The sequence below is a fragment of the Oryx dammah genome, unplaced genomic scaffold (assembly GCF_014754425.2).
Source record: "Oryx dammah isolate SB20612 unplaced genomic scaffold, SCBI_Odam_1.1 HiC_scaffold_11, whole genome shotgun sequence".
NCBI classification, from domain to species: Eukaryota; Metazoa; Chordata; class Mammalia; order Artiodactyla; family Bovidae; genus Oryx; species Oryx dammah.
Genome location: NW_024070195.1, coordinates 10,674,375 through 10,701,781, shown reverse-complemented (window position 1 = coordinate 10,701,781; position 27,407 = coordinate 10,674,375). Strand labels below are relative to the sequence as shown.

The 27,407-nt window shown below is 43.2% G+C and overlaps 1 protein-coding gene across 1 annotated transcript in view; it reads left to right on the top strand.

The window, feature by feature from the left end:
- DTNBP1 (dystrobrevin binding protein 1) overlaps nucleotides 1–27,407 on the top strand; it is a 100,271-nt gene that overhangs the window by 25,574 nt on the left and 47,290 nt on the right. The window contains exons 5-6 of the mRNA XM_040249301.1: nucleotides 1,693–1,825; nucleotides 14,067–14,199. Of these exons, the coding sequence (XP_040105235.1) occupies nucleotides 1,693–1,825; nucleotides 14,067–14,199 (266 nt within the window). The remainder of the gene's footprint in view (nucleotides 1–1,692; nucleotides 1,826–14,066; nucleotides 14,200–27,407) is intronic.

The following is a 27,407-nucleotide window of genomic DNA, read 5'->3' as shown; positions in this document are numbered from 1 at the left end:
TACAGGAAATTATTTTTTCTTTTATTAGTGTTTAAAAACTGAGGCTTAGAGGATTTGTGAGACCTACTCCAAACTAAAGCACAGTTTGTTTTGTTTTTTTCCCTTTTTTGTTCACCACAGTATCTTCAGTGCCTGAAACAGAGCCAGGCAAAGAGCAGGTGTTCAGTAGGAGCTTGTTGGATATTACAGATGAATCCTATGGGCAGGGGTTCTTATTTCAAGCCATAATTTTCTTACTATTGCATCACAGAGAAGCTGTATTAGCCACATTAACCTGTTAGCAATGCTCAGTACTTTTTAAACTGCTCTCTGGGATCTTTATAAAGCTGGCTGGCACAGGCATTTTTAAGCATGCAGAATTGATGACCATGCCCCTGGAGGAGCACTTGGTGTCGCCTCTCCAGCTCAGCTGAGGCTTGTGTGTGAGACGGTGTATGTTACTCCTCCGAAGTGGACTGACTGACAGCAGGGAGAGGGGTGAGGTGGGGGTAAAGTGAGGAAACAGGGCGGCTTTCTGATCTCTCTCTTGTTCTTATTTCAGTGGTGTTCAATGTTGTGAATTCCTGGAATATGAAAATGTAGATGCTAAAACAGTCTGGCACCACATGCAAATGATTTTCTATCTTATTTTGGTGTTTTTATTCCTCGGAAAGGTCTTTCTTTAGTGAGATTCAGTAAAAATCAGTTATATTTGTGTTTCAACTCTTGAAGAATCTTCATCATGGGTTGTGTAAATTGTCCCTTTTTTATATAACTTAATTGTGAACTCTTTTATATTAAAACTTTATATTTTACAGATAAAGTTCAGATATACTTCCTTTTGTGATATAATGAATTTTGCAGTCTTTATTGTACAAAATGCGGAATCTTCCACACTTCTTATTCATCACTAGTGATGTTTTCAAAAAATGACCTCTCTGAGCTCCTTCCAAATCTTATGGTAGGCCCTTTCCCCTCTCACCATGTTAGGACCAAAACAAAACTGTCTGGGAGAAACTGCTGTCTATCATTTTCTTTAAGTCTTCTGGAAAAGAAGTCAGAATTCTTTTAGGCTAGCCTAGCATCTCACATCCCTGCTATTAGGAACCTTTCACTTCTGAATTTGTTAGTATAAATCCTTTTCTCCTTTTTTTCTGAAATTGTTCAGTTGCCTCAGGGATTCCTTCATATACAAGTACCATTTATCTTACTTTATTCAGTGAACGTTGCTGTTTAAATGGAAACTGAATCATGGTATATTCTAAATGCATTAGGGAACTTTTCTTTCAAAAGAAGTCCTTTTGTAAGGCAAATAATTACCCATTCATTATGTCTGGGGTTTGTTTTTGTTTGTTTTCTTTTCAGTTGTTAGTGGCTGTTTTCTGTTTCATTTTTTCTAGATTTGAATTGTGCAAATACATGGTTTACTTAGAAACAGGGTGTAGTTAGAAGTGGCTTCTAAGGTCATGGCTGAACTTTCTCTTTCCCGGGTTAAGATGCACCAATACAACCCGTAATTTGAGGTTTTTCTGCACTGGATATTAAGGTGGTTCTTTTCTAAGAAAGAAAACAACGCCAGTCTCCTCAGAGTATTGTGTTGTCTGTACCCCAGTAGAAGGGTTTTTAAAGATAACATGGGCTGGCTCTCATTACGCCAGTCTGGCCTTTGTGTCTGCAGTCCCGTGGGCCTGACCCTCCCCTTCTGTGTTGCAGCGGGTGGACAGCGAGGTGGTCATGCTCTCCGCGCACTGGGAGAAGAAGCAGGCGAGCCTCCGGGACCTGCAGCAGCAGCTTCAGCAGCTTCCAGGCCTCATCACAGACTTAGAATCCCTGACGGCAAGTCTGAGTAAGTTCCCCGTTTGCCTCTAGACGCTGCTTCTAGGAAGGAAAATAATTTGGTGTGAGTCCAAAGCTTTCTAAGAATACATTAATCTTATTGGTTAACAGGATTTGGAGGGAAATAGTTCTAATTAATTTCATATTCTGATTAACTGATGATTTGACAAAAAAGCGATGATTTAAAATGTGGAAATGATTTTTAAAATACACCACTACCTTTTTCTGCCTCCATTCTGCTCAGAAAACATACTTTTGTTGATTCTTAAAGTGACTCGGAGTTGTCTTTCTGACTTTAGGTCTCTGTTTAAAAGTGTAAACGTAGGAAATGAAAGGGGTTATGGTGCCTTTGTTATGACTAAAGGCTGTACTCTGGAAGTTGTTGCTTTTAATACTGGGTTTGCTCAGAGCTTCATGTCTTGAAATACGCTCTTTTTTTCTCCTTAAACTGATAAAATATTAAACAGATACAATTAAATGAGGGTACCTGTTTGGCTAACTTTATACCTTGTGGAAGATTATATATTTATCTTTTGTTTTTATTGGGATGAATCTTGCTGATATTTGTTTCTTGAGCTTATATTCAGAAAATTGACTTTTATGCTAGACAGTGCCACATCATAACATTGTGGCTTATTATTTTCTAACCAAGCTTAAGATCTTAGTGAAGTAAGAGGTAGGGGCTACCTACATGGGAGACGAATTTCTTGAGCTAATAACCTGAGTCTTAATAGCTAAGAAGGTGTAAAGCTACCCCATCATCTCTTCTGTTTTTCAATACTACATTTTTAAAAGCAAAACAGAGCTGATTTACAAAGCAAGTAATTAACAAAGCATAAAACTTGTGTGTGTGAATAAAATGAACCCCATTGGTATTTGGAATGCCGCTAACGTTTGTAGCGCTTACTATAGGTCGGAGATGGTTAGGTGCCTTACAGACATTATTTACAATCCTCACAAGATCCCTGCGGAAGTAGCTTTTGTTATCCCACTTTACAGCTTAGGCAAATTGGGCTTGGAGGGGTGGAGACTTGCTCAGGGTCACACACAGTAAGGTGTGCGTCCAGGATCCCAGCCGCAGTGATGACGTACTCAATGGAGGATGAGGCATTTGGAGTGGCATCTGTCAGCAGACCCCATGACCCGCATTCCTAAAGCCCTGGAATCAGTGTTCTGTTATTTCTGAAAGCAGGGTGGGGGAAAAGAGACTCTGGGTTTAGGAGGCAGGCCCTCTGGCCTTATTTCCCTCTTGTAGGTGTAGGAATGGTCCTTCTCAAGCCTTTGATAACTGACAGAAAAAGCCTCCAAGACACTGGGGGAATATTCCTTTTAGCCATTTTCTGTTCAGCATCTCTTCCTGTATCTCTTTGAGTCTTTGTTTTTCAATGGTTGTGTATTTCTTTGCAGAGACATCCACCTATGATACTATCCCGCTTTGCTTTCCAGCCGAGAGTAAATTCTGTTTATAAATGTTATTTGTTTGATGCCACTCTGCTGATTAAATGCATTTGGCCTCAGTCTAATTATTCTCATAGTTAATTCTACTTAAGATAGAATATAGTGTATTTTCCTTCTCAATTAGGATTCTACTGTCCTGAAGAAGTAATGTTTAGTGACGTGATACCGTCTTCAGAAACTGCGTTTTGACTTTTTAAATGAATGTGATGGGTTTCCCAAATGCTCACTTGAGTTCTGTCTTTACTAATCTGAGAACATCGACCACCAAAGGCAAATTAAAGCTAAATTAAAGCAAATTAAATTAAAGCAGAAGTATCAGTCTCGACAATCACTTCCAAATAATTTAATTCTTATTTTTCATTGAAGTATAGTTGACCTGCAATATTATAGTAGTTTCAGGTATACAACATAGTGTACACTTATGTACATGGTGTGTACATTGTGTCTTATAGTGATTGACCCCAGTTCAATTCCTGGGTTGGGAAGATCCTCTAGAGAAGGGATAGGCTACCCACTCCAGTATTGTGGGGCTTCCCTGGTGGCTCAGCTGGTAAAGAATCCGCCTGCAGTGCTGGAGACCTGGATTCAATCCCTGGGTTGGGAGGATCCCCTGGAGAAGGGAAAGGCTACCCACTCCAGCATTCTGGCCTGGAGAATTCCATGGACTGTCTATCCCACAGGGTTGCAAAGAGTCCGACACGACTGAGCAACTTTCCCTTTTTTCACCCTTTATATACATTATGAATTGATCACCATTTTAAGTCTAGTAGCCATCTGCCACCATACACAGGTACTCTAATATTAGTGGCATTCCTCTTGCTGTAAATTACGCCCCATGAGCTCCTCTGTAATTGGGAGTTTGTGCCTCTTAGCCTCCTCAGCCGCTTCACCCAGCTGCCCCACTGCCCTCCCCTCTGGCGACCACCGCTTTGTTCTCTGTGCCTGCGAGTCTTTTTCTGTTTTGGTCATTCACTTGTTCCATTCTTTAGATTTCATATACAAATGCAGTCATAGGTATTTGTCTTTCTCAGTTACTCCACGTAACATATCACCCCCAGGTCTATCCATGTTGCTGTGAACAGCATCATTTCATTTTGTGTGTGTGGCTGAGTAATACTCCGTTGTATATGTACCGCATCTCCTTTATCTGTTCCTCTGTTGAGGGCCGTTTCAGTTTCCTTGCGTATTTTGACTGTTGTAACTAAAATGCTGCCGTGATCATGGCGGGGGCACGTGTATCTTTCCTCAGAGTGTTTTCGTTTTCTGCGGATAAATACCAAGGAGCAGAGTAGCTGGATCATACGGTAGCTCTACTTTTGATTTTTAAAGGAACTTCCATATTGTTCTCCATAGTGGGGGCTATTCCAAATTACATTCCCACCAACCGTGCCCGAGGGCTCCCCTTGCCAGCATTGTTGTCTCTTAGTGATAACCATTCTGACGGGTGTGAGGTGACCCTATGGTTTTAATTTGCATTTCCCTGACGATTAGCCATGTTGAGCATCTCTTCATGTATCTGTTTTTCAGGTCCTTGGGCAAATGTTTATTCAGGTCCTTTGCCTATTTTTTTTAATCAGATTGTTTGTTTTGTTTGTTTGTTTTGTTTTTGAGTTGTGTGAGTTCTTTACTTATTTTGTATATAAACTCCTTATCATATATATCATCTGCAGTATCTTTTCCCATTCAGGAGGTTGCCCGTTTCATTTTGTTGCTGGTTTCCTTTGCTGTACAAATATCTTTATAGTTTGATCTAGACCCATTTGTTTATTTCTGCTGTTGCCATTGCCTGAGGAAAACATTTGGAAGCCAAATTTGCTGGCTTGTATAAATACATGTCTATATTATTAATGTATGTCATGAATTCATTTTAATGAGATTATGCCCCATTCTTAGAAATTTGAATCATTTGGTTTTAATGCTTGCCCATAAACTGTGGATTTCTTATTTTGGAGGTGAAGTGAAAGTCACTCAGTCGTGTCTGACTCTTTGCGACCCCATGGACTATACAGTTCATGAAATTCTCCAGGCCAACATACAGAGTGGGTAGCCTTTCCCTTCTCCAGGGGATCTTCCCAACCCAAGGATGGAACCCAGGTCTCCCACGTTGTGGGCAGATTCTTTACCAGCTGAGCCACCAGGGAAGTCCAAGAACACTGGAGTGGGTAGCCTATCCCTTCTCCAGCGATCTTCCTGACTCGGGATTCAACCTGTGGTCTCCTGCATGGCAGGCAGATTCTTTACCAGCTGACCCACCAGGGAAGCCCTGATAGCTCCCCTTTTGCGGGGCAGCCTCAGAATGCTCGTTGTCATTATCTAATTACTTTGATATAGTATTACAAGGTTTAGTCGAGCAATAATGAAAAATAAAAATTACTTAGAAGAAAATAGTAACGAATCTATATGTAGTCACAGGATTCTCTTAACTTCGCTGAACTTTTTACCCTTTCTCTGTCAAATCAAATACCATATCCATTCAGTCACTGTATTTCCTAGGCCACTTAACTCTTTTAGTCTTGCCTTGCTCTCTAGAGGGTCTGCCCTTATTAAAGAATAAGGGATTAATATAATGTGAGCAATTTGAACCTTTGATGATGCTTTTAGCTGTGTTACCCTGTGGCTTAATAAATATGGCTCCTGATTACATGCTCCCTCAGGAATTAAGTAAGAACAGATAATCCACTCATGTTGTTTTTTTAATGGGATGTGATCCATCCAACTTGCAAAGCCTGTGTAATAGATAATCACTGGTGAGGCTTGTCATTTGAAAAAAAAGAGATAATAAATAAAGGTATGCTGGGAATTGGGAAAGAAGGGCTGTGAACTGACTTTCAGATCTGGGTTTGGACCGCAGTTCCCCAGCTTCCTAACTGTGAGACTCCATGCAGGTTTCCTGACTTCTCTAAGCTTTAGTTTCTTTGCTTTTAGGATTAAAGATGAGAGAACCTGCTTCACAGGGTAGCTGGAGGGCCCGTAGTGAGGGGAGGGTGCCTGGTACGTGATAGGCGTCTGTGGGTCCCGTGCACCATTTGTGGGCTGAGGGGACACAGCAGTGGACAAGACCAGGCAGCTGCCGCCAGAATGCTCACTTTCTCCTGGGAGTCTCTCTGGCCTTTGCAGATTTACAAAACCATTGACTTTGACAGGAGGATTTGGATGGATGTTACACAATTTAGCTTGTCCTACACTGGAAAAGGTCAGTTTTCATTCCAATCCCAAAGAAAGGCAATGCCAAAGAATGCTCAAACTACCGCACAATTGCACTCATCTCACACGCTAGTAAGGTAATGCTCAAAATTCTCCAAGCCAGGCTTCAGCAATATGTGAATCAGGAACTTCCTGATGTTCAAGCTGGTTTTAGAAAAGGCAGAGGAACCAGAGATCAAATTGCCAACATCTGCTGGATCATGGAAAAAGCAAGAGAGTTCCAGAAAAACATCTATTTCTGCTTTATTGACTTTGCCAAAGCCTTTGACTGTGTGGATCACAATAAACTGTGGAAAATTCTGAAAGAGATGGGAATCCCAGACCACCTGACCTGCCTCTTGAGAAACCTATATGCAGGTCAGGAAGCAACAGTTAGAACTGGACATGGAACAATAGACTGGTTCCAAATAGGAAAAGGAGTACGTCAAGGCTGTATATTGTCACCCTGCTTATTTAACTTCTCTGCAGAGTACATCATGAGCAACGCTGGGCTGGAAGAAGCACAAGCTGGAATCAAGATTGCCGGGAGAAATCTCAATAACCTCAGATATGCAGATGACACCACCCTTATGGCAAAAAGTGAAGAGGAACTAAAAAGCCTCTTGATGAAAGTGAAAGAGGAGAGTGAAAAAGTTGGCTTAAAGCTCAACATTCAGAAAATGAAGATCATGGCATCTGGTCCCATCACTTCATGGGAAATAGATGGGGAAACAGTGGAAACAGTGTCAGACTTTATTTTGGGGGCTCTAAAATCACTGCAGATGGTGATTGCAGCCATGAAATTAAAAGATGCTTACTCCTTGGAAGGAAAGTTATGACCAACCTTGATAGCATATTCAAAAGCAGAAACATTACTTTGCCAACAAAGGTCCATCTAGTCAAGGTTATGGTTTTTTTAGTGGTCATGTATGGATGTGAGATTTGTTCTGTGAAGAAAGCTGAGTGCCAAAGAATTGATGCTTTCGAACTGTGGTGTTGGAGAAGACTCTTGAGAGTCCCTCGGACTGCAAGGAGATCCAACCAGTCCATCCTAAAGGAGACCAGTCCTGGGTGTTCATTGGAAAGACTGATGCTGAGGCTGAAATTCTGATACTTTGGCCACCTCATGCAAAGAGTTGACTCGTTGGAAAAGACCCTGATACTGGGAGGGATTGGGGGCAGGAGGAGAAGGGGACGACAGAGGATGAGATGACTGGATGGCATCACTGACTTGATGCACATGAGTTTGAGTGAACTCCGGGAGTTGATGCTGGACAGGGAGGCCTGGCAAGCTGCAGTTCATGGGGTCGCAAAGATTCGGACACTACTGAGCAACTGAACTGAACTGAACACAGTAGTTAAGAGTACAAAACCCTGGTGTGAAATGTGAGAAGAACAGTGCAGTAGTCTGTATATTGAAAAATAGTGTGTAAGGATAGAATGGAATATTGTCCTCCAGATTCTGTACGCTTTCTTGGTTTAGCGCTAAGTCATGTCCGACTCTTGTGACCCTGTGGACTGTAGCCCGCCAGTCTCCTCTGTCCATGGAATTTCCCAGGCAAGAATACTGGAGTGGGTTGCCATTTCCTCCTCCAGGGGATCTTCCAGGTTTGATCCCTGGGTCTCCTGCACTGCAGACGCTCTCCTGTGTTGCCGGTGGATTCTGTACCGACTGACCCACCAACACTTTCTTGTTCAGCTGCACGATGTACTCTGCATGTAAGTTAAACAAGCAGGGTGACAACAGACAGCCTTGACGTACTCCTTTCCCAGTTTTGAACCAGTCCATTGTTCCATATTGGGTTCTAACTGTTGTTTCTTGACCTGAATACAGGTTTCTCAGGAGGCAGGTAAGGTGATCTGGTATTCCCATCTCTTTAAGAATTTCCCCATTTGTTGTGATCCACACAGTCAAGGGCTTTAGTATAGTCAATGAAGTAGAGATAGATGTGTTTCTGGAATTCTCTTACTTTTTCTGTGATCCAATGGATGTTGGCAATTTGATCTCTGGTTCCTCTGCCTTTTTAAAAATCCAGCTTGTACATCTGGAAGTTTTTGGTTCACGTACTGTTGAAGCCTAGGTTGAAGGATTTTGAGCATTATTTTGCTAGCCTGTGAAATGAGTGCAACTGTACAGTAGTTAGAACATTCTTTGGCATTGCGCTTCTTTGGGGTTAGAATGAAAACTGACCTTTTCTAGTCCTCGGGCCACTGTTGAGTTTTCCAAATTTGCTGGGATCTTGAGTGCAGCACTTTTACAGAATCACCTTTTAGGATATGAAATAGTTCAACTGGAATTCCATCACACGCACTAGCTTTGTTCATAGTAATGCTTCCTAATGCCTACTTGACTTCACATTCCAGGATGTCTGGCTCTAGGTGAGTGACAACACCATTGTGGTTATCCGAGTCACTAATTGGACTGACTGTGACTCAGATCATGAGCTCCTATTGCAAAATTCAGACTTAAATTGAAGAAAGTATGGCCTAGTGGTTTTCCCTACAACACTTGTTCTGTGCATTTTGCTGTGAAACTGGTAAGATGTTTGGAACATATTTATTGAATTCTCCTGAACTTCCACTAGAGGGTAGTCTAATCCTATTCCCATTTTAAAAGTCTAACCTGTCAAGAGCTTTTCTGAATTCTGTTGTTTAGTTTATTTTGTATGAGCTACTTAAAAAGACACCTTCATCTAGAACAGAAGATTCTGTTAATTCTTAGATAACACAGTTCTGTAAGAGAATGACAGCCTTGTACTGAGCTTGCTTGCCTCTTCCTTTCAATCTGACCTGACCAGATACATTACCATTCTGCTTTCTCTGTACAGAATTTGAGAGTGCATCTAGCTAGGAGACTGTCACAGTTTTTACGGTTTCATGAAACAGATTATCTTATGGTCCAGGTTACGTTCTGAGATTAGACCCTTCAAGGGGCATATTAGCTCTCTTTCGACACGGTTTAGTATATACTGCACAGATCTCATTTGTTCCATGATGGATTTTTAATGCACTCTTCAAAGTTCCTTGTTACCACACCATCATTACCCTATCACATGAAGAGTGACAAAAGCATTAGAAGACTCTTGTGGTCGTTTAGTACCTGGCCTCCTGTGACCCATGGGTTTGCAAAGATTTCTTTGTTCCCTGAGGCTAATTATTTTTGCTAGAAAATACTCATTAAATGTGAAGTTATGAATTTTAATGTGCTGCTCCACTCTTCATATGTCAGTGGTCACGCTACACGTAGTATGCATCTGAAAATGGCACAAAGGAAAATTCCAGACAGCACGGCTCTTCCTCTGGGGCGGTCTCCACACGAGGGCCTGTGATGCTCTTTCCTGCACAGCTGTCAGGCTCTCCCAGATGGCCCTTCCCAGTAAGATTCCACCCATCCTCCCCACCGATCGCTAACTGAGACATATACTGTTGTTATAGTGAGCAAGATGGTGAGGCTGGAACTTCTTGTGAAGGTACTTTTGTGTCTGTGGAGGCCTGCTAGTGTCTTATGCACACGCATTCTAAGTCTAGTTACCAGATTTACTCAAATCTGCGACTGTTTCCTAGCAGATGAGCCAGGTGTGACGGGGAGATTAAATCTCCGCCTGTTTAAATTCAATATAAAATATTCAGAGTACATACCATATATATGTTTATTATTCAAACAGATTTTTGTAAAGTTTTTCATACGAAAAGGGAAGAAAATTCATGTTCATCGGTACAGTTCTTATGTATTTTATTACTGACCTCCAGCCTGATTAGAGTTAAAATGGAGAAGTTCCATGGCTGCTTCTGCTTTAACTCACTGGGGCCTAACTTGATATACTGATAACAGTGTTTTCAAAGTTCTCTGCCCATGTTTAATTTGCTCATTGACAAAATTTAGCATAACCTCCTCATATGTAAATTAGATGAATATGAATCATAGATTTGCTTTCTTGGTTATTATTTTTTTGTTTTAAAGTGATAGAATCATTGTATCTCCAAAAATCCTTCTTAATTGAATTCAGCAGTCCAGGTGTTTTGTTGTTGTTCAGGCACTAATTTGTGTCCAACTCTTTGTGACCCAACGGGCTGCAGCATGTCAGGCTTCCTTGTCCTTCACCATCTCCTGAGTTTGCTCAGACTCATGTCCATTGAGTTGATGATGCTATCCAACCATCTCATCCTCTTTCACCCCCTTCTGCTGCCTTCAATTTTCCCAGCATCAGAGTCTTTTCCAGTGAGTCAGCTCTTTGCATCAGGTGACCAAAGTATAGAGCTGGAGCTTCAGCTTCATCATCAGTCCTTCCAGTGAATATTCAGGATTGATTTCCATTAGGACTGACTGGTTGGATCTCCTTGCAGCCAAGAGACTCTCAAGAGTCTTCTCCAACACCACAGTTCAAAAACATCAGTTCTGCGGTGCTCAGCCTTCATTCTAGTCCAACTCTCACATCCGTACATGACTACTGAAAAGACCATAACTTTGGCTAGATGGACCTTTTTTTGGCAAAGTAACGTCTCTGCTTTTAAATATACTGTCTAGATTTGTTCTGGCTTTTCTTCCAAGGAGCAAACATCTTTTAATTTCGTGGCTGCAGTCACCGTCTGCAGTGACTTTGGAGCCCGAGAAAATGAAATCTGTCACTGCTTCCACTTTGTCCCCATCTATTTGCCAGGAAGTGATGGGACTGGATGTTGCAAAGATATAGTCTTTATCCTTAAGGTATTTACAGAATGCTGAGAAATATAAGAGTGCAAAACAGTGGTATAATGTCAGAGTATGAGTCCTGGGCAGGGGTCATAGGTCAATGGAAGCACAGATGAGGGGGAGAGAGCTCTGACGTGAACCTGCCAGGGAGGTGTGGGGTTGGGGAGGGGGGGAAGCAAAGACTCCTCAGGACAGGCAGGCACACGTGGGACCCTCCTTGGAGTGATGAGCGGTCGTGAAGGAGGGTGGTGGTGAGGCTAGAAAAGTAGTCTCTGAGCAGGGAGTGAGAGCTCCCTGAATGCTCGGGCAGGGAGTTAAACTGTAAGTCCTCAGGAGCCTTTGAAACTTCTAAAGGGGAGAACTGGGAGTTGGGCAGGAGCCATAACGTGACCCCGGACTCTCCCAAGCACTTTAAGTCTCAGGTTGCCGTCCAGCTCCGGCACACACTGCTGGCCTATACGTCAAAGCCTCTCTGTTACCCAGCCCCCTGTATGCTGAGGATAACATGCGTGATGCTAAAGGAACCAAGTAGCTTAGAGCTAAATGGATTCCGTATTAAATGTAATTATTCTAGTTCTTATCACTAATCAAAGTGAAATAGCCTTTAAATAATCCTGTTAGCTATGATTGTCTTGTAAGACCCTGTCAAACTAGTTCTAACAGAGTGAGCTGAACACTCCTCCTTTAGGGCCAGTAGCATGAGCTCCCAGGCTGAGGCTCCAACTCATTTTTCCATTTAATAACGAGAAATAATCTGTACAGCAACTGATACATTAACACCATTTTTCCTGTTTTCCTTTCCAAATATATACTCCTCAGGTACCATTGATGACATTTCTGAAAATCTTAGATGTAATTTTTCATTGATTAAAACTTAGATTTTTGCTAACTGTTTCAGGTTAGGCTTTCCATAGTCACAGATAAGTAGCTGTTGTATGCAACCCCTGAAGATAGATTCAAAACTGTTATCAACTGCATTATCAGTCTTTTCCAGACTTACACTGATCTACAGTGATGTATCAATTATGATAAGTCATTACCTAAAATGTTCTTGAAGAGGAGTGCTAGACTACTTACCACGTTTTAACTTTTTAGTAAAATTTAATTTTTCCTCCTAAATCCATATCTTTTTAAGCCCTAAACCCTACCAAGTACAAAAGCACAGATATTTAGTAGAGTTAAAATTTAGGATATTAAAAAATGTGGGGAGTTCCCTAGTAGTCCAGTGATTAAGACTCTGCCTTCCAGTGCAGGGGGTGCGGGTTTGATCTTTGTTTGGGGAACCGGGTGGAGGGAACTTCACTTTCCCCCAAGTTTAAGGGCTTTCTTTGTGGCTCAGCTGGTAAGGAATCAACCTGCAGTGCAGGAGACCTGGGTTGGGAAGATCCCCTGGAGAAGGGAAAGGCTCCCACTCCAGTATCCTGGCCTGGAGAATTCCATGGACTGTATAGTCGGACACGACTGAGTGATTCTCAGTGGGGAACTGAGGTCCCACGTGCCATACCATGTGGCTAAAAAATTTTTCTTTTAATGTGTATGTTTCTGGATTTAATATCTGTGGGTCAAACAAATTCATTTAAAACAGGCAAAATTTGCATCTTAGTAAACCTAAAACTGCAAGTTGAAATTCTGGAAAAGGAAAAGTGAAAGTGTTGGTCGCTCGGTCATGTCCGACTCTCTGCGATCCCATGGACCGTAGCCCACCAGGCTCCTCTGTCCATGGAATTCAAAACTTGCTCCTTATGTTGGTGCTACAGAAACTAACTTAGAAAGTCACATGGCAGTCTGGCGGCTAAGGGAAGGAATTAGGCCCAGCGCCCTTGAATCTTAGCTGTTTGATGGAACTGAGGCTGCAAAGCAGCACAGCCAGCTTGCTGCCCCGCCCCGACCCCCATGACGCACATTCTTGCCGAGTCACACACTCACCCGTCTGTGGTGGATGCCTCTCCTTTGGTGTTCACAGGCCCTCCACCCTCTCTCAGGCTGTGTTGTCTCTGAAACATGCCTCCCCGCCACTTTGAGCTCTCTGAGCACACAGTTTCTCTTTTTCATCTTTGTGTCCCAGTGTCTGGGACGTGTGGTGAGTGCCTGGTAGACGGCCATGATGCTGTCTGAGGTCTAAAACCTTTGACCCCTGAAACTTTTCTGTTGTCTAAGAAAACAACCGGTCCTCACCCTTGCAGCCGTGAAATCTTGGTTTACTTAAGCACCTATCAACTGGAAATCTGTGTGTGAAAGAGAGACTCAGTTTTGATCCCTGACTGCTCATCACTAGCTAGGTGACCTTGGGCAGGGCACTGAAATAATCTCTGAAGGCTGTGACTTCAGTGTTTTAAATGAAGGATTTGACAGAGAGGATCTCCGTCTGCCGAGCTCTGTGGCCTAGAGGCAATGTGGAGTGGTTGAAAGACCAGTGGACAGTGAGCGATGCTTCCTGAGTGTGTGTTCAGCGCCTTGGAGATTTATGTATATCATGTTCAAGGCAAAACAATGCAAAAGTAACTTGAAATCTCAAATAGTAAATTATGTTTGGCGTAACTTGTGTTAATTATATTTTGATATATTCTTATTATTTGGAAATTGATTATTCATGTGTGGTATATGCGATCATTAAGATATCAACATCAGATTAATCAAGATACTCTGTTTCCCTATCCTGGTTAACGATGTGTAAAGTATTTTGGGAAGTTGTGTCTTAAAAATGTTCGAGATATAAAAATATACTCAAAAATAATTTGAAATATATTTTAATGTTGGTACATTTTATTTCGCTTCAAGAAAGTTTAATAAGAATTTTAAATAAATGCAAAATAATCTCAACAGTTCAAACTTTTAACTTTTAGACACTTTTTCTTTTCTCCATGATCAAGGGTTCTGATTTTTGACGTTTATTTCCTTTTTTGACCTTGTATACTTTCAGCTCATTTAGAGGCTAGTTTTGAGGAGGTAGAAAACCACCTGCTGAATCTGGAGGATTTATGTGGACAGTGTGAATTAGAGAGACACAAACATATGCAGTCTCAACAACTGGAAAATTACAAGAAAAATAAGAGGTGAGTTTGGGGAATTGGCCCCGATATTCATGTGCAATCTCAAAGTTTCCCACAGTACCTTTCATGCCAGTCTTTATAAGTTGGGAGTGATAAAAGACAGGGTTTCAGGTGAAGCTCTTTAATAAGCTTTCCAAAACATGTTTTGCTTGGTTTTGTTTTGTTTTGTTGGTATCACTACCTGTTGCCATTTTATGGAGATGAGTTCTGAAAAGCTGAGCATGGGATAAACGGTGGAGGGAGCAGTGCAACAGACAGAACATCCCGAGAGAGGAGAACCCCTGACCTCGGGTCTTCCGAGCGGCAGATCCTGGGTGGCCCTTTCCCTTTGCTTCCTTTTCTTGTCTTTCCTGTAGAGCAGGGAGGATAACGAACCTGAGTGCTGGCTGTGGAAAGGGGCTCAGCTTTGTTACTTACTGTCGGTGAGACCTTCGGGAAGTTATCGAATCTCTTAGCCTCAACGTGTGCAGCTCGCAGTGATGATGACAGTGTCCCCGCCACCTGGACTGTGGTGAGGAGTCCGTGAGGCGGCCCTTACCAGACGCGATGTGTGCTCAACGTGTGTAGCTTAGATGACAGTGTCCCTGCCGCCTGGATTGTGGTGAGGAGTCCGTGAGGCGGCCCTAACCAGACAGGCTGTGTGCCCCGCCACAGCAGTTATCGTGGCCACTGTTTTCACTGGGTGAACCAGAGCTGGAGATGGGCAATAAGATTTGGAACACTGAAATTTTATTTGTCGTCCTTCACTCTCACTCAGTGACTTAGATATATTAGATATAGTAGTACATTATAGTTCATATGTTACAAAATGAAAAGTAAGTGTTTGGAGAACAGCCTCATCTGTAATTTAAGTAAAAGCCAGAGTGTACTGGGCAAGTCTTAACATGTGTCACGTAACGGAAATATCATTTTAGGTCTGGGGTGGTGTCATAGAAAGAGAGCACTGTTGATAGAGTCAGAAGACCCCAGTCCTGGCTCCATCTGCTACTGATTCCGTGCTCTTGGGCAAGCCATTCGCTTTCCTCTATCCTGTTGTAAAACTTTTCTTGACTAGCATTTGGAAGACTTCTTAAAAGATTACATCGTTCGTTAGGCCTCTTTCTGATGCCTCCCAGAACCCTGGCCGTCAAACTTGTCTCCCCTGAGCAGAGAACTGGAGAGGTCATCTGAGAAGCTGACCAGCCTGTGAGAAAGGAGCTGCCGGGATGGGCACTGGGGAGTCTCTGATGAAAGGGTTGGGTCTGCACCCTAGTGCCCCTGGCGATGGGCCCCACCCCTCTCTACGTGCTTCTCATCAGCCTGGTGGTGCCTCACTCTTGAGTATGAATGCACAGCTAAGGAGTAATACCCAACTGAAGAAAGGTTCCAAAATGAACAGGGCCAAAATAAATTAAAAATAGTAATTGTTTTTAAAGACCCACAGAGGAATGAGACACTATGATGGGAGCAGAAGAAAACCTAAGAACAAAAACTAACTAATAACCTCAGGTGTGTCTTACAGGAGGCCGTTTTGCATTTATGAGGCCCGAGGAGGATGCTCTAGAGGGGATAATTAGAGAACAAGAAAGCTCTTGGGCATCAAAGACATGGTTGCAGAAGCAGAAGGCTTTAAGGGAAGCATTAAAAGGCAACGTTAGGACTTCCCCGGTGGTACAATGGATGAGAATCCACCTGTCAGTGGAGGGGACACGCATTTAATCCCTGGTACAGGAAGATTCAACATGCCATGGAGCAACTAAGCCCGTGCCACAACTACTGAGCCTGCACTCTAGAACTGGGGAGTCCCACTGCTGAAGCCTAGAGCCTGAGCCACCCCGGTGAGAAGCCTGCATCCTGAAGCGAAGCGTGGTCCCCTTCTCGCGACAACTAGAGAAAACCTGCACCCCGCCGTGAAGACCCAGTGCAGTCAAGAATAATTTAAAAAATAAAGTTGTTTTAAAAGAACAAAAGATAATGTTAAACCTTTACATGCGAGAACAAAAAGACTGAGAATGCTTAGAAAATTAGTTAATTTTTAAGTTCTTTATACTAGGAGCTTGAGAAAGAAAGGGAAGAGAAAAAGAGGAGACAAATTCACTAAAGAAGTAATACAAGAAAATTGTTCAGAACTGAAGGATATGACTGAGTTGGAAAGGGTCCACCAAGGACATAATGAGTAGGGAGAGAGCCATCTTCAGTATGTACTTTAGTACATTTCACTACAGTCAGAGTAAAAAATCACGAAAGCCTTCATAAAGGTCCTAAGGAACTGCAACTTTTCAGCAGCAACCCTATAAGTAGAAAATAGTTTTTACTGTATATTTACTTACCCTGGTTCAATTCCTGGATCAGGAAGATCCGCTGGAGAAGGGATAGGCTACCCACTCCAGTATTCTTGGGCTTCCCTTGTGGCTCAGCAGGTAAAGAATCCACTTGCAAGGGGAGAGACCTGGGTTTGATTCCTGTGTTGGGAAGATCCTCTGGAGAAGGGAACGGCTACCCACTCCAGTATTCTGGCCTGGAGAATTCCATGGACTGTATAGTCCATGGGATCGCAAGGAGCTGGATATGACTGAGCAACTTTCCCTTTCATTTTATTTACTTAGCTAAAGTTTCACCAGTGTGAAGAAATAGTAACTTCCAGGCATACAAGGGCTCCAGTTTAGCTCATGTGCAGACTTTATCAGGAAGTGGCTGGAGGATATGCTCTACAAACGAGGGAATAAACCAGTAAGAAGGAAGACAGAGTGTGGAAGAGAGACGAGCTGCTCTTAGCACATCTGTCCAGTTCAGGAGAGAAACAGAATTCCTAGGATGATGGTGAAAAAAAGCTTCAGCAGGTCTGGAGAGCAGCCCAGATGGAAGCAGGAAGAGCCCCTAGAGGATTCCAGGGGCAATGTTTTCCAGGGGAGACTGTCTAGTGTGCTTGAGCATGTTGAACTGGGTTTATAAGCTCTGATTGGAGAGTTTGATTATGTATTAGTGATAGGACTGTTTTCTAAAAAACTAAGCAAATAAGGTGACTGTTAACACTAAGAAAATGCAGTTTTACAAGAAAAGAAATAATACATGGCTCAGTTATAGATTATATATATATATTCTGATAATAATTAAATGTGGCATATGGATTCAAGCCAGAATTGTAGGTTATTGGGAAGATGCAGTGGAGGCGTGTTTGTGTGGAGGGATGGGAGGGGTTGAAGAAGCTAGTCCTCAGCTGCCACAGCAGAAAATCAGTAAGCAATATTTAAAATGAGAAAAAATGAATAAATATCAGTGTTGACATGTTATTTAGAAAAAATGAAGGTAAATACTGGAAGAACTGACTGTAGCTGCTTTCAAAAAAGCAGGACAGGGACTTCCCTTGTAGTCCAGTGGTTAAGAGTCTGCTCTTCCAGTGCAGGGGGCATGAGTTTGATCCCTGGTCTGGGAACTAACAGAGAAGGCAATGGCACCCCACTCCAGTACTCTTGCCTGGAAAATCCCATGGACGGAGGAGCCTGGCGGGCTGCAGTCCATGGGGTCTCGAAGAGTCGGACACGACTGAGCGACTTCACTTTCACTTTTCACTTTCATACATTGGAGAAGGCAGTGGCAACCCACTCCAGTGTTCTTGCCTGGAGAATCCCAGGGACAGGGGAGCCTGGTGGGCTGCCGTCTCTGGGGTCGCACAGAGTCGGACACGACTGAAGCGACTTAGCAGCAGCAGCAGCTGGGAACTAAGACCTTGCATGCTGCCTGATGTGGTTTAAAAAAAAAAAAAAAGGGACAGAAAGATGGGGAGCACTGAGTGAGGCACTAATCTGCTTCATCATGAATCCTTGTGGGTACTATTTGACTTAAGGAATATACGTGTACTATTTTGATAAACATAATTTTTTTGTTTTTTGTTAGCTGCAGCACTTCCTGATGTATTTTGCAGAAACAGAGGACTGAAAAGATAACCTCTGATAAAACAGTCCATGATCAAATAAGTTCCAGAAACACTTTACCCTGAATTTGCCTCATTTAACTTTTAATTTGCCTCATTATAGTACATGTACATATAGTAATGTATTACACATGGTACATGTCAGTGTATTAAGGGTTCTGAGAATTCTTATGATAGAGAAATAGGTTTGACTCACCGCTTCACAACTTACTTGCTTACAGAACCAGTTTGTGTATAATGTATATTAAAATTCTATGAGTTGGTATCCTATAGTATACCATTGAAAAAATTTTCCAAAACCCCAAATTAAACATCTGTGGTCTACAAGAGAAGAGTCTCTTAGAAATAAACCTCCTTCCTCTTTACAAGCAGCCCTACAAACTAAACTAGTGATTTTTCTTTTCTGGCTCTGGAGGAGATGACATGTAATATAAGGGTTGGCTATATGATGTGAAGGCATTACAGTGTTCGCCCACTACATAGCTTCCCAGAAAATCTGGATCGAACACCTCGATGAGGCTGGAGAGAGCAGGGGACGGAAAAGTAAGGTCCCCTTCGCCTCCAGCGCTGGTTGTGTCCATAGTGCACTGTTTCATCCTGCTCCTGTCAGGGACTGGGACTGGGCGCACAGCAGCTGTGGGAGTTGGGACAGAGGGTGAATTATTAGTACATGAACTCATGCAACCGCCTAGGGGCCAAGGTTAGGGCCAGGTCCGTTTCTGACTGTTGCGTTGGAACAGACGGAATCCATCCCAGGTGCTAGTGCATCTGTAGTTGAGAGTGGATATATGCTATTTCATCATGCATTTGATAAGCATTCTCGGCACAGAGGATAAATTCCTGCCCCCTGTGAAAGGAGGAACGTGACCCATCCCAACAGTTACGAGGGTTACATGGCAGATTCTCAGTGTGGGCCGAGGGAAAGAGCTTTAGAACCCTCCTGGGGTGCATCCACCCTTGAAAAACATTTGAATAGGTGGTTTACCCTAAGTGGACTTCCCTGGTGGCTCAGTGGTAAAGAATCTGCCCACAGTGCATGAGACACAGCAGGAAATATGGGTTCAGTCCTGGGTTAGGAAGATCCCCTGGAGAAGGAAATGGCTGCCACTCCGGTGTTCTCACCTGGAGAATCCCATGGACAGAGGAGCCTGGGGGGCTACAGTTCATGGTGTCGCGAAAAAGTCGGACATGGCTGAGCACGCGCCTGCATTGCCCTAAGTGTTTCTGCATGGAAGGAGGACATCCTGCTTTAGGTGACTGTCCAATGAACATGACACGTAAGCGACTGTATAGTTGTGGGGGGAAAATACCCATAAATAGCTTTTGTAGTAACTCTTCTGTATATAAAGTGATATTAGTATGACTGATTGCTTTTATGGGCAGGAATAGACATCACCTTGATCAAGTAGTAAAACATCAGAGAGCGGATAAACCATGGCTGTAGTGGGAGACAAGTACTGGTACCATAGTAGTTGGGTCGTCAAATGGTTCAGAAGACGAGTTAGCCATTAAAAGTGTAACTGCTGGATGCCTTGTGTAGGTTTTCCTAACCAATAGGAAATATATTTTTCATCAAGTAAGAAGCATTAATATTGACTATATGAGCCAAGATAAAGAACATAAGACCATTTCCATGGGTTTGTCTAAGCTAGCAGTGAGAGAAATGGACTTGAGATGTGGAAGTCAGCTTGCATTTGACTTCCCAGGTAGCTCAGATGGTAAAGAATCTGCCTGTAATGCAGGAGACCTGGGTTCGATCTCCTGGAGAAGAGAATGGCTACCCACTCCAGTATTCTTGCCTAGAGAATTCTGTGGACAGAGGAGCCTAGTGAGCTACAGTCCATGGAGTTGCAAAGAGTTGGACATGACTGAGCGAGTAACATTTGCATTCGTAGTCACGGATGTAGGGGGAGATAGATGGTAAATGTGCACATGATTTTTTAAAAAGGATAATTTCAGACAATTGTATTGAAGAAAATAAAGCAGGGTTATGTGACAACGGTAGGGAGGGAGGGCCCTTCCTGGAGGTCACATGAGGACTGAGGCCTGAGTAAGGAGGCAAGCGCATGGGGATGGAGTGGACACCCTCCCCTGCAGAGGGGCAGCAGGTAAGGTTAGGAGAGTGAAGAAGAGGCGCTAAATCTTTTCAGTACCACCATAATATTCCTTAGAATGATTGTTGAGATTCTTTCATAATAATTACATTAAAATCATACATAAGCTAGTGATCTAATTAAAATATTTTTTACTTCCAGAGTAAGCTAGTGATCTAATTAAAATATTTTTTACTTCCAGAGTTCTAGACCCTTTGTTTTCCCCTTCAGTTTGTAGCATACCATCAGAATTTCTCTGAAAATAGCTGCATCTTAAAAAACAGTGTGATTTTAGTAAGTTAGCTTCATTATAAATGACTCATAATTTTAACACAGCCTTCCATTGGACTTGAAATCTGCTGTGGGGCATACTGAACTCTACAAGCATTTTTCACTAATTCATTTAGGCTTTGAAACTTAATTGTCATCCCTTATAAACTGTCTCTTGTGAGTGGGGGGCATGGCTTCGGTTGATATGATTTAGCATCCAGGCATATTCTGAAAAAGTCATTGTTCCTTTTGCTTTATGTATTACAGCTAAAGCTAAGGAACTATGCTCTTCTTTGTGTTTGTGTTGTTGTGGCTGTTGATGTGGACTGTAGACTAAGTTTTGTTGCTGCTGTTTTTTAGTCCCTCAGTCCTGTCTGACTCTTTGTAACCCCATGGACTGCAGCACATCAGGCTTTCCTGTCCTTCACCATCATCTGGAGCTTACTCAAACTCATGTCCATTGAGTTGGTGATGCTATCCAACCTTCTCATCTTCTGTCATTCCCTTCTCTTGCTTTCAATCTTCCCCAGCATCAGGGTTTTTTCCGATGAGTTGGCTCTTGGCATCAGATGGCCAAAGTATGGAAGCTTCAGCATCAGTCCTTTCAATGAATATTCAGGGTTTATTTCCTTTAGGATTGACTGGTTTGATCTCCTCAGCCCAAGGAACTCTCAAGAGTCTTCTCTAACACCACAGTTTAAGTGCATCAGTTCTTCAGCGCTCAGCCTTCTTTATGATCCAGCTCTCACATTCATACATGACTGTCGGGAAAACCATAGCTTTGACTAGCTGGACTATTGTCAGCAAAGTAATGTCTCTGCTTTTTAAAACGCTGTATAGGTTTGTCAGCTTCTCTTCCAAGGAACAAGTGTCTTTTAATTTCATGGCTGCAGTCATCATCTGCAGAGATTTTGGAGCCCAAGAAAATTAAGTCTGTCACTGTTTCCATTGTTTTCCCATCTATTTGCCATGAAGTGATGGGACTGGATGCCATGATCTTAGTTTTTTGAATGTTGAGTTTTTAAGCCAGCTTTTTCACTTTCCTCTTTCACCTTCCTCAAGAGGCTCTTTATTTATTTATTTATTTATTTATTTAATTTTTTTCAAGAAGCTTAGTTCCTCTTCACTTTCTGCCATAAGGGTGGTGTCATCTGCATATCTGAGGTTATGCAGACTAAGTTTAGAAAAGAGGCTCTTTAGTTCCTCTTTGCTTTCTGCCATACGGGTGGTGTCATCTGCACATCTGAAATTATGCAGACTAAGTTTAGAAAAATCTTTAAGGCAAAGAAGGATAGATTTGAGATGTTAATGGCACGTCTTTAGTAGTAGTTGACCAGCTTAAATTCTAGAGAATAACCCACCAAACTCCTGAGCGTCAAGAAATGACTGTCCACCAGACAGGTTGTGATCATGGGTATGCCTGTTCTTCCATTTCAGAGAGTTGAGGGGATTGTGCTGGGCAGACTTGCCACAGGCCTGGCTTTGATGAGAATAGGACAAGGAGGAACCAGTGGCATTCTCCAAGGTGAAGGTGACTCTGGAACCAGAAGAGGAGGTCTGGTGGAGACGGGCAGGAAGGCAGTAACTAACTAGCCCCTGAGGTTCTGTGTGGAGGGTGGTTTGGGTGCTGAATGGGAAATAGATGAGCAGAGTGTCCCCTCAGGCAGTGCTTTTATGTAAAGGGTCCTCCCCAGGTGGAAGAACATGGAATCAGACTGACTCTCCCCCGACCCAGCCAAAAACCAGACACAATAAGTGAAATAACACTCATTGGGACACTTTAAGTTGGGCAGAGAGGAGACGTGATCCTTGATTAGTAGGAGACAAGCCATGTGGTGGCTCCAGCATTCTGCCAGGAGTTTCCAGGCTGCATGCAGGAAGGAAAACCAGATAGAGTCTGGCAGACCCTCTGAGTTGAAGAGTGGAGCTGAGTGTCTGGAACCCCAAGACTGCTGGAGTTTACAGGGCTCAGAACCAGAGAGCAGGAATACCAAGAATCTGCAGAGGGCTCCCCGGAAAGTTCAGCAGGGGACCGGTCATTCACATCAGCAAACGACCCAGGGAGGAGGAGGAGGAGGGGACTAGCACCCAGTAGGATTAGTTAGCAGTGCCCATCAGCCAGAGACTGAGAATTCCTGGGGAAATTCCTCGGGAAATCTTCCTTCAACAGTTAGCCCTTGGCTGAGCCCCGTTCCAGACCTGCTTAACTAATCATAAAAGCAAGCATCAAAGAGATCAAGCTGTTTCCAAATAAATTAACCATATCCCAGCAAAAATGTTTCTAGAACTACAAAAATAGCTAGTAGTCAACAAGGTAGATCATTCTAACAGGTTGCTTGTGAATGGACAAGATGCATGACACACCAAAGTTCAACTGAGGTTGCCAGAGAAAGATGGTCTACAGGTTGTGTCATATTAAGACTTCTATGGAGACCAAATCCATGATGCACTTTAAATATTTAACCTGTATTTCTCTTCTTAACTCTTTAGGTAACTATGCCCATTGACAAATCAGTCCTTATTTACGTGGCCTCTTGAAGCTGTCTCTAACACTCGCATCCTAAGTTTTCTTCTCTACTGCCATTGTAGATGCTGTAGTTCAGTTATTCTCTTGGGTTCTGTTATTGGTTATTGCTTCCTCTCATTCTGCGTAATAAAGATGTCTTATTCTGTATGTACCCCCTCCGCAGGATCTGTGTAAGGAGCAAATGACAACAGGGCTTCTAAAAGTTTTGAGAAAATTACCTCAAGCACGTGGGCCAGCTCTTCTCGCCCTTGAGAGTAAAAGTCTCTCAGTCGTGTCCAACTCTTTGCGACCCCATGGACTGTACAGTCCATGGAATTCTCCAGGCCAGAATACTCCAGTGGGTAGCCTTTCCCTTCTCCAGGGATCTTCCCAACCCAGGGATCGAACCCAGATCTCCTGCATTGTGGGTGGATTCTTTACCATCTGAGTGACAAGGGAAGCCCAAGAACTTTATCCAACTTTTCAGCCACAAACTCACCAAGCCAGGAAGGGTATACATCTTCAGGACTGCAGAATGCTTAAAAGATTACAAAAGATTAGATAAGAGTGGATAGTAGCTGGTCTTTCAGGAGAGAAATCTTTAAGATCTTTCCTAGCCATCAGTCATAACAAAGGGACACTCTTCTACTGTGTTTAATGCAAAAAGTATTGCTGGTCCAAAAAAAAAAAAAAAAATGCCCCTAAATATTTTCAGATGTGGAAAATAAGAGTTGATCTTGCACCTTACATTTTGAATGATATTTTGCCATCTAGAATCATTGTGTTAGGTTTTTAACATGGGTTTGTCCTGGGGAAGCAGTTTAGTGTTTAAAGAAAGTACCCTTCCATCTCTGAGATGACTGTTTATGGAGACATTTATCCAGGGCTCCAGTCTGTTAAGTGTGCATCTGTGGGTCTGATTTAGTTGACTTCTATACATGCATCGATTTAATATACTTCTTGCAACATTCCATGGATTTATTTGTTAATATGATGCTTTTTTTGTTTTTATTCTGCCCTCATAACTCAACCCCTGTGGATAAAATGATAAAATAGCATCTTCACCCTTTGGAAATATTATTAGATTTTGAGTCTAGTGTTATTTGTTGAATGTTTTAGTTTCAGGGTTTGTCATGCTAAATTTTGTGATAGGATTTGCCGAACTGAGTAAAATTTAAAATATAGTAAAAACCTAAAAGGAGGTATTTCAATTCTTCCTACTTAATTGATCTTCTGAAAATATTATTAAACTTTGGAAATGAAGAGACTCAGAGTTTTGAAATTGCAAGAGGCAAACAAGTTGTTGTATCAGATGAATTACTGCATGGCCAAGCTTTTATTTTTTAATAAAGAATAAAATCCTCCCTAGTTAGAATCAGGGCTTCTTTTAAGAAGCAGGTATGTTTAGTCCTTCTGCAGCCAGAGTCCTTGGTAACCTGCCTGGCTGAATGTGTGTCGTGTGTGACCCTGTGCACACGTGTGGTCAGGGCAGGTGACCCATCATCTGCACTTCAGGATTTCGGCAGTGTGATTGTAGGGATGGCGTGCGTGCTAAGTCGCTTCAGTTGTGTCTGACTCTGTGCGACCCTATGGTCTATAACCTGCCAGGCTCCTCTGTCCATGGGATTCTCCAGGCAAGAGTACTGGAGTGGGTTGCCATGCCCTCCTCCAGGGGATCTTCCTGACCCAGGGATTGAACCCGTATCTCTTACGTCTCCTGCATTGGCAGGAGGATTCTTTACCACTAGTGCAACCTGGGAAGCCCCATAGGGATGACACCTGTATGGAAATCATGGTGTTACAAGGCAGTGTAGGAGGTGTTATAGCACTGATGGACATGAGTCCCATAGGAGGTGAGATAAGAGGTGACGGCCATGTGGGTGTGATGGATGTCTTCATGGAAGAGACTAACTTGGATACTGTTTTATATTGGTTATTACCATTAACCATTTCTGATAGAGTTTGGAGAGTAACCAGAACTTAAAACTCCTGCTCACCTGTGCCTTTTCACTTGAGGAAAGTATCTGCGGTGTGATCATCAGTGTTACCTGTCCTCCTCACTTACACTTTCCCTCAAGACTCAGTTCAGTCCTGGCTTCTCCAGGAAGCCTTTCCTCTTGGTCCTTGGTGTGTGAGTCACCCCCTCCTCTGTATTCCTAGAGAATCCTCAGTGTGGCTGGCATTAGCAGAGTGCTAATCTATGACATCAATTTCTGACTGTTGCTTTACTTCTGTATACCTCACTAAATTCCCTTGAGGTTGTGGAGCGTATATAACTCAACCCTAGCATTATTCCTACTGCTGTTCCTAACATTATTGCTAATGTCTAAGGCACAATACATTTTTTTGTTGCTGTTTGAGTGAATGATCAAACTCAGAGGTTACATTCAGTATAAGAAAATTAGTATTTATCCAAGGCGTGACATTTATCATCATGACAGCAGTAGTGATGGACAGAAATGGATGGATTCGGGACATGTTTTGAGATAGAGTTAACAGGTTGTGTTGAGGGACTGGATGTGGCGAAGGAGGGAGACGGATCAACCAAAGCTTGAGGAATGGTGACGGCCTGAGTGGAGGTGAGGGAGACTAGGAAGAACAGGCTCTTTTACAAGTGTTGCTGGGACGCCTGCTTCACTTCCGAGCAGTACTCTCAGGTGGGCAGTTGCATATGAGTCTAGAGCTCCAAGAAGAGATCAAGACAGGAAGTACAAATCGAGAGCCTGTGGATGGCATTTAAGGCCATGGAGCTGGATGAATTGCCTTGTGAGAGCAAGTAAGTTAAGAAGGGGGCCAGGATTAAGCTGGCAGAGCTCTGGCGTTTTGTGGCCTGGAAGGGGCGGGGAAGTAGCAAAAGGAACCGGGAGAGGAGGAGGAAAACTTGAGTAAATGCTCTCAAGGAATCGCCAGCGGAGTCAATTGCTGCTGAGGGATTCGGATGAAAAGTGAGTGCGAACATCGCCTTTGGCAGCAGAGTGGTTGTCGGTGGTCTCGCTGTGCAGAGCTGGGGTCTGGAAGCCAAGCTGGAGTGGGTTCAGGACTGAGCGGGAAGTGGGGGAGCTAAGTCCTTGAGTGGGTTACAGGGGTTGGGAGTCATGGCTCAACATCGCCAGCCTTAGGTTCCAACCTCCCAGATTATTTCGTTATGTTCCAAATGGAACTCACACACTGCCCTCCAAAATCTGTTCCTCTTCCTGTTTTCTGCTCATGAATTCCCTTTGCTTCCAGTGATGCAGACAGGACCCTCATGGTTATATACTTCTCCCCATGGGTCAACTGCCATGGTCTGTCGACTCTTCTCCCCAGCGTTTTCAAATTGGACCCCCTCCCTTCATTGCCCTGGAGGAGGAAATGGCAACCCACTCCAGTATTCTTGCGTGGAGAATCCCATGGACCGAGGAGCCTGGTGGGCTGCAGTCCATGGGGTCGCAAAGGAGCTGAATATGACTGAGCACGCTTTGTTGCTGGTGCCGCTGCACTTGCTCTTTCCAGGCACTAGTTAGATCTTCAAACTCCTCTAGTCGCTTCTTGAGTGCTCCCTGCTTCATTCTCCCTGCTGTCAGTACATCTATCCATCACAACTAGAAAATTCTCCCTGAAGCATGGCTTTGCTCGTGATATTCTCCTGCTAAAAATAAAAGCAGATCCTTTCAGCCTGGCACTCAGAAGCCTCTGCCTCTTCAACCTCGTCTCCCACTACTTTCTCTTCATTCAGCCTGCTGTCCTGACGGGCTTGCTCTTTCCTGAAGATAACCTGCACCATTCAGCTTCCACACCTTCACTTTGGCCCTGACTGCCTTCCCTCCCTTCTCTTATACTTCTGTATTGCTAGATGCTGTTGCCTCTGGCATTATGGAGTCTGCCCTAAAAATTATGACACTTCTTGCTTTTCTTTATCAGTCTTTAAACTTATAAAATTCTTCCATCATAGTGATCTTTACCTTAAACCACAGTCACCTGTACCACCCCAACCTCCACTGTCTTCTTGATTAAGGAATTGGGTACAGGACTCTCTTACTTTCTAAAAGAAAGTCTCTTGGAAGTTTCTTGAATTGCCATGGGTCAGGATATTCTATAAATAAGGGCCTAGAAAGAGGCACCCTGCTCACCTTTACTCTTTTCTCGTAGCAACTTCCCATTGTTTTGATGAGGCAGCCAGCAGGTTGGAAGGTGGGCACAGTAACTCCAATGAAAGCTCTTAATCAGGCAATGACTCATTACTGGGCTTCCCTTGTAGCTCAGCTGGTAAAGAATCCGCCTGCAATGAGAGAGACCTGGGTTCGATCCCTGGGTTGCGAAGATCCCCTGGTGAAGGGAAAGGCTACCCACTCCAGTATTCTGGCCTGGAGAATTCCATGGACTGTGTAGTCCATGGGGTCACAAAGAGTCGGACATGACTGAGCGACTTTCACTTCACTGACTCATTACTAAC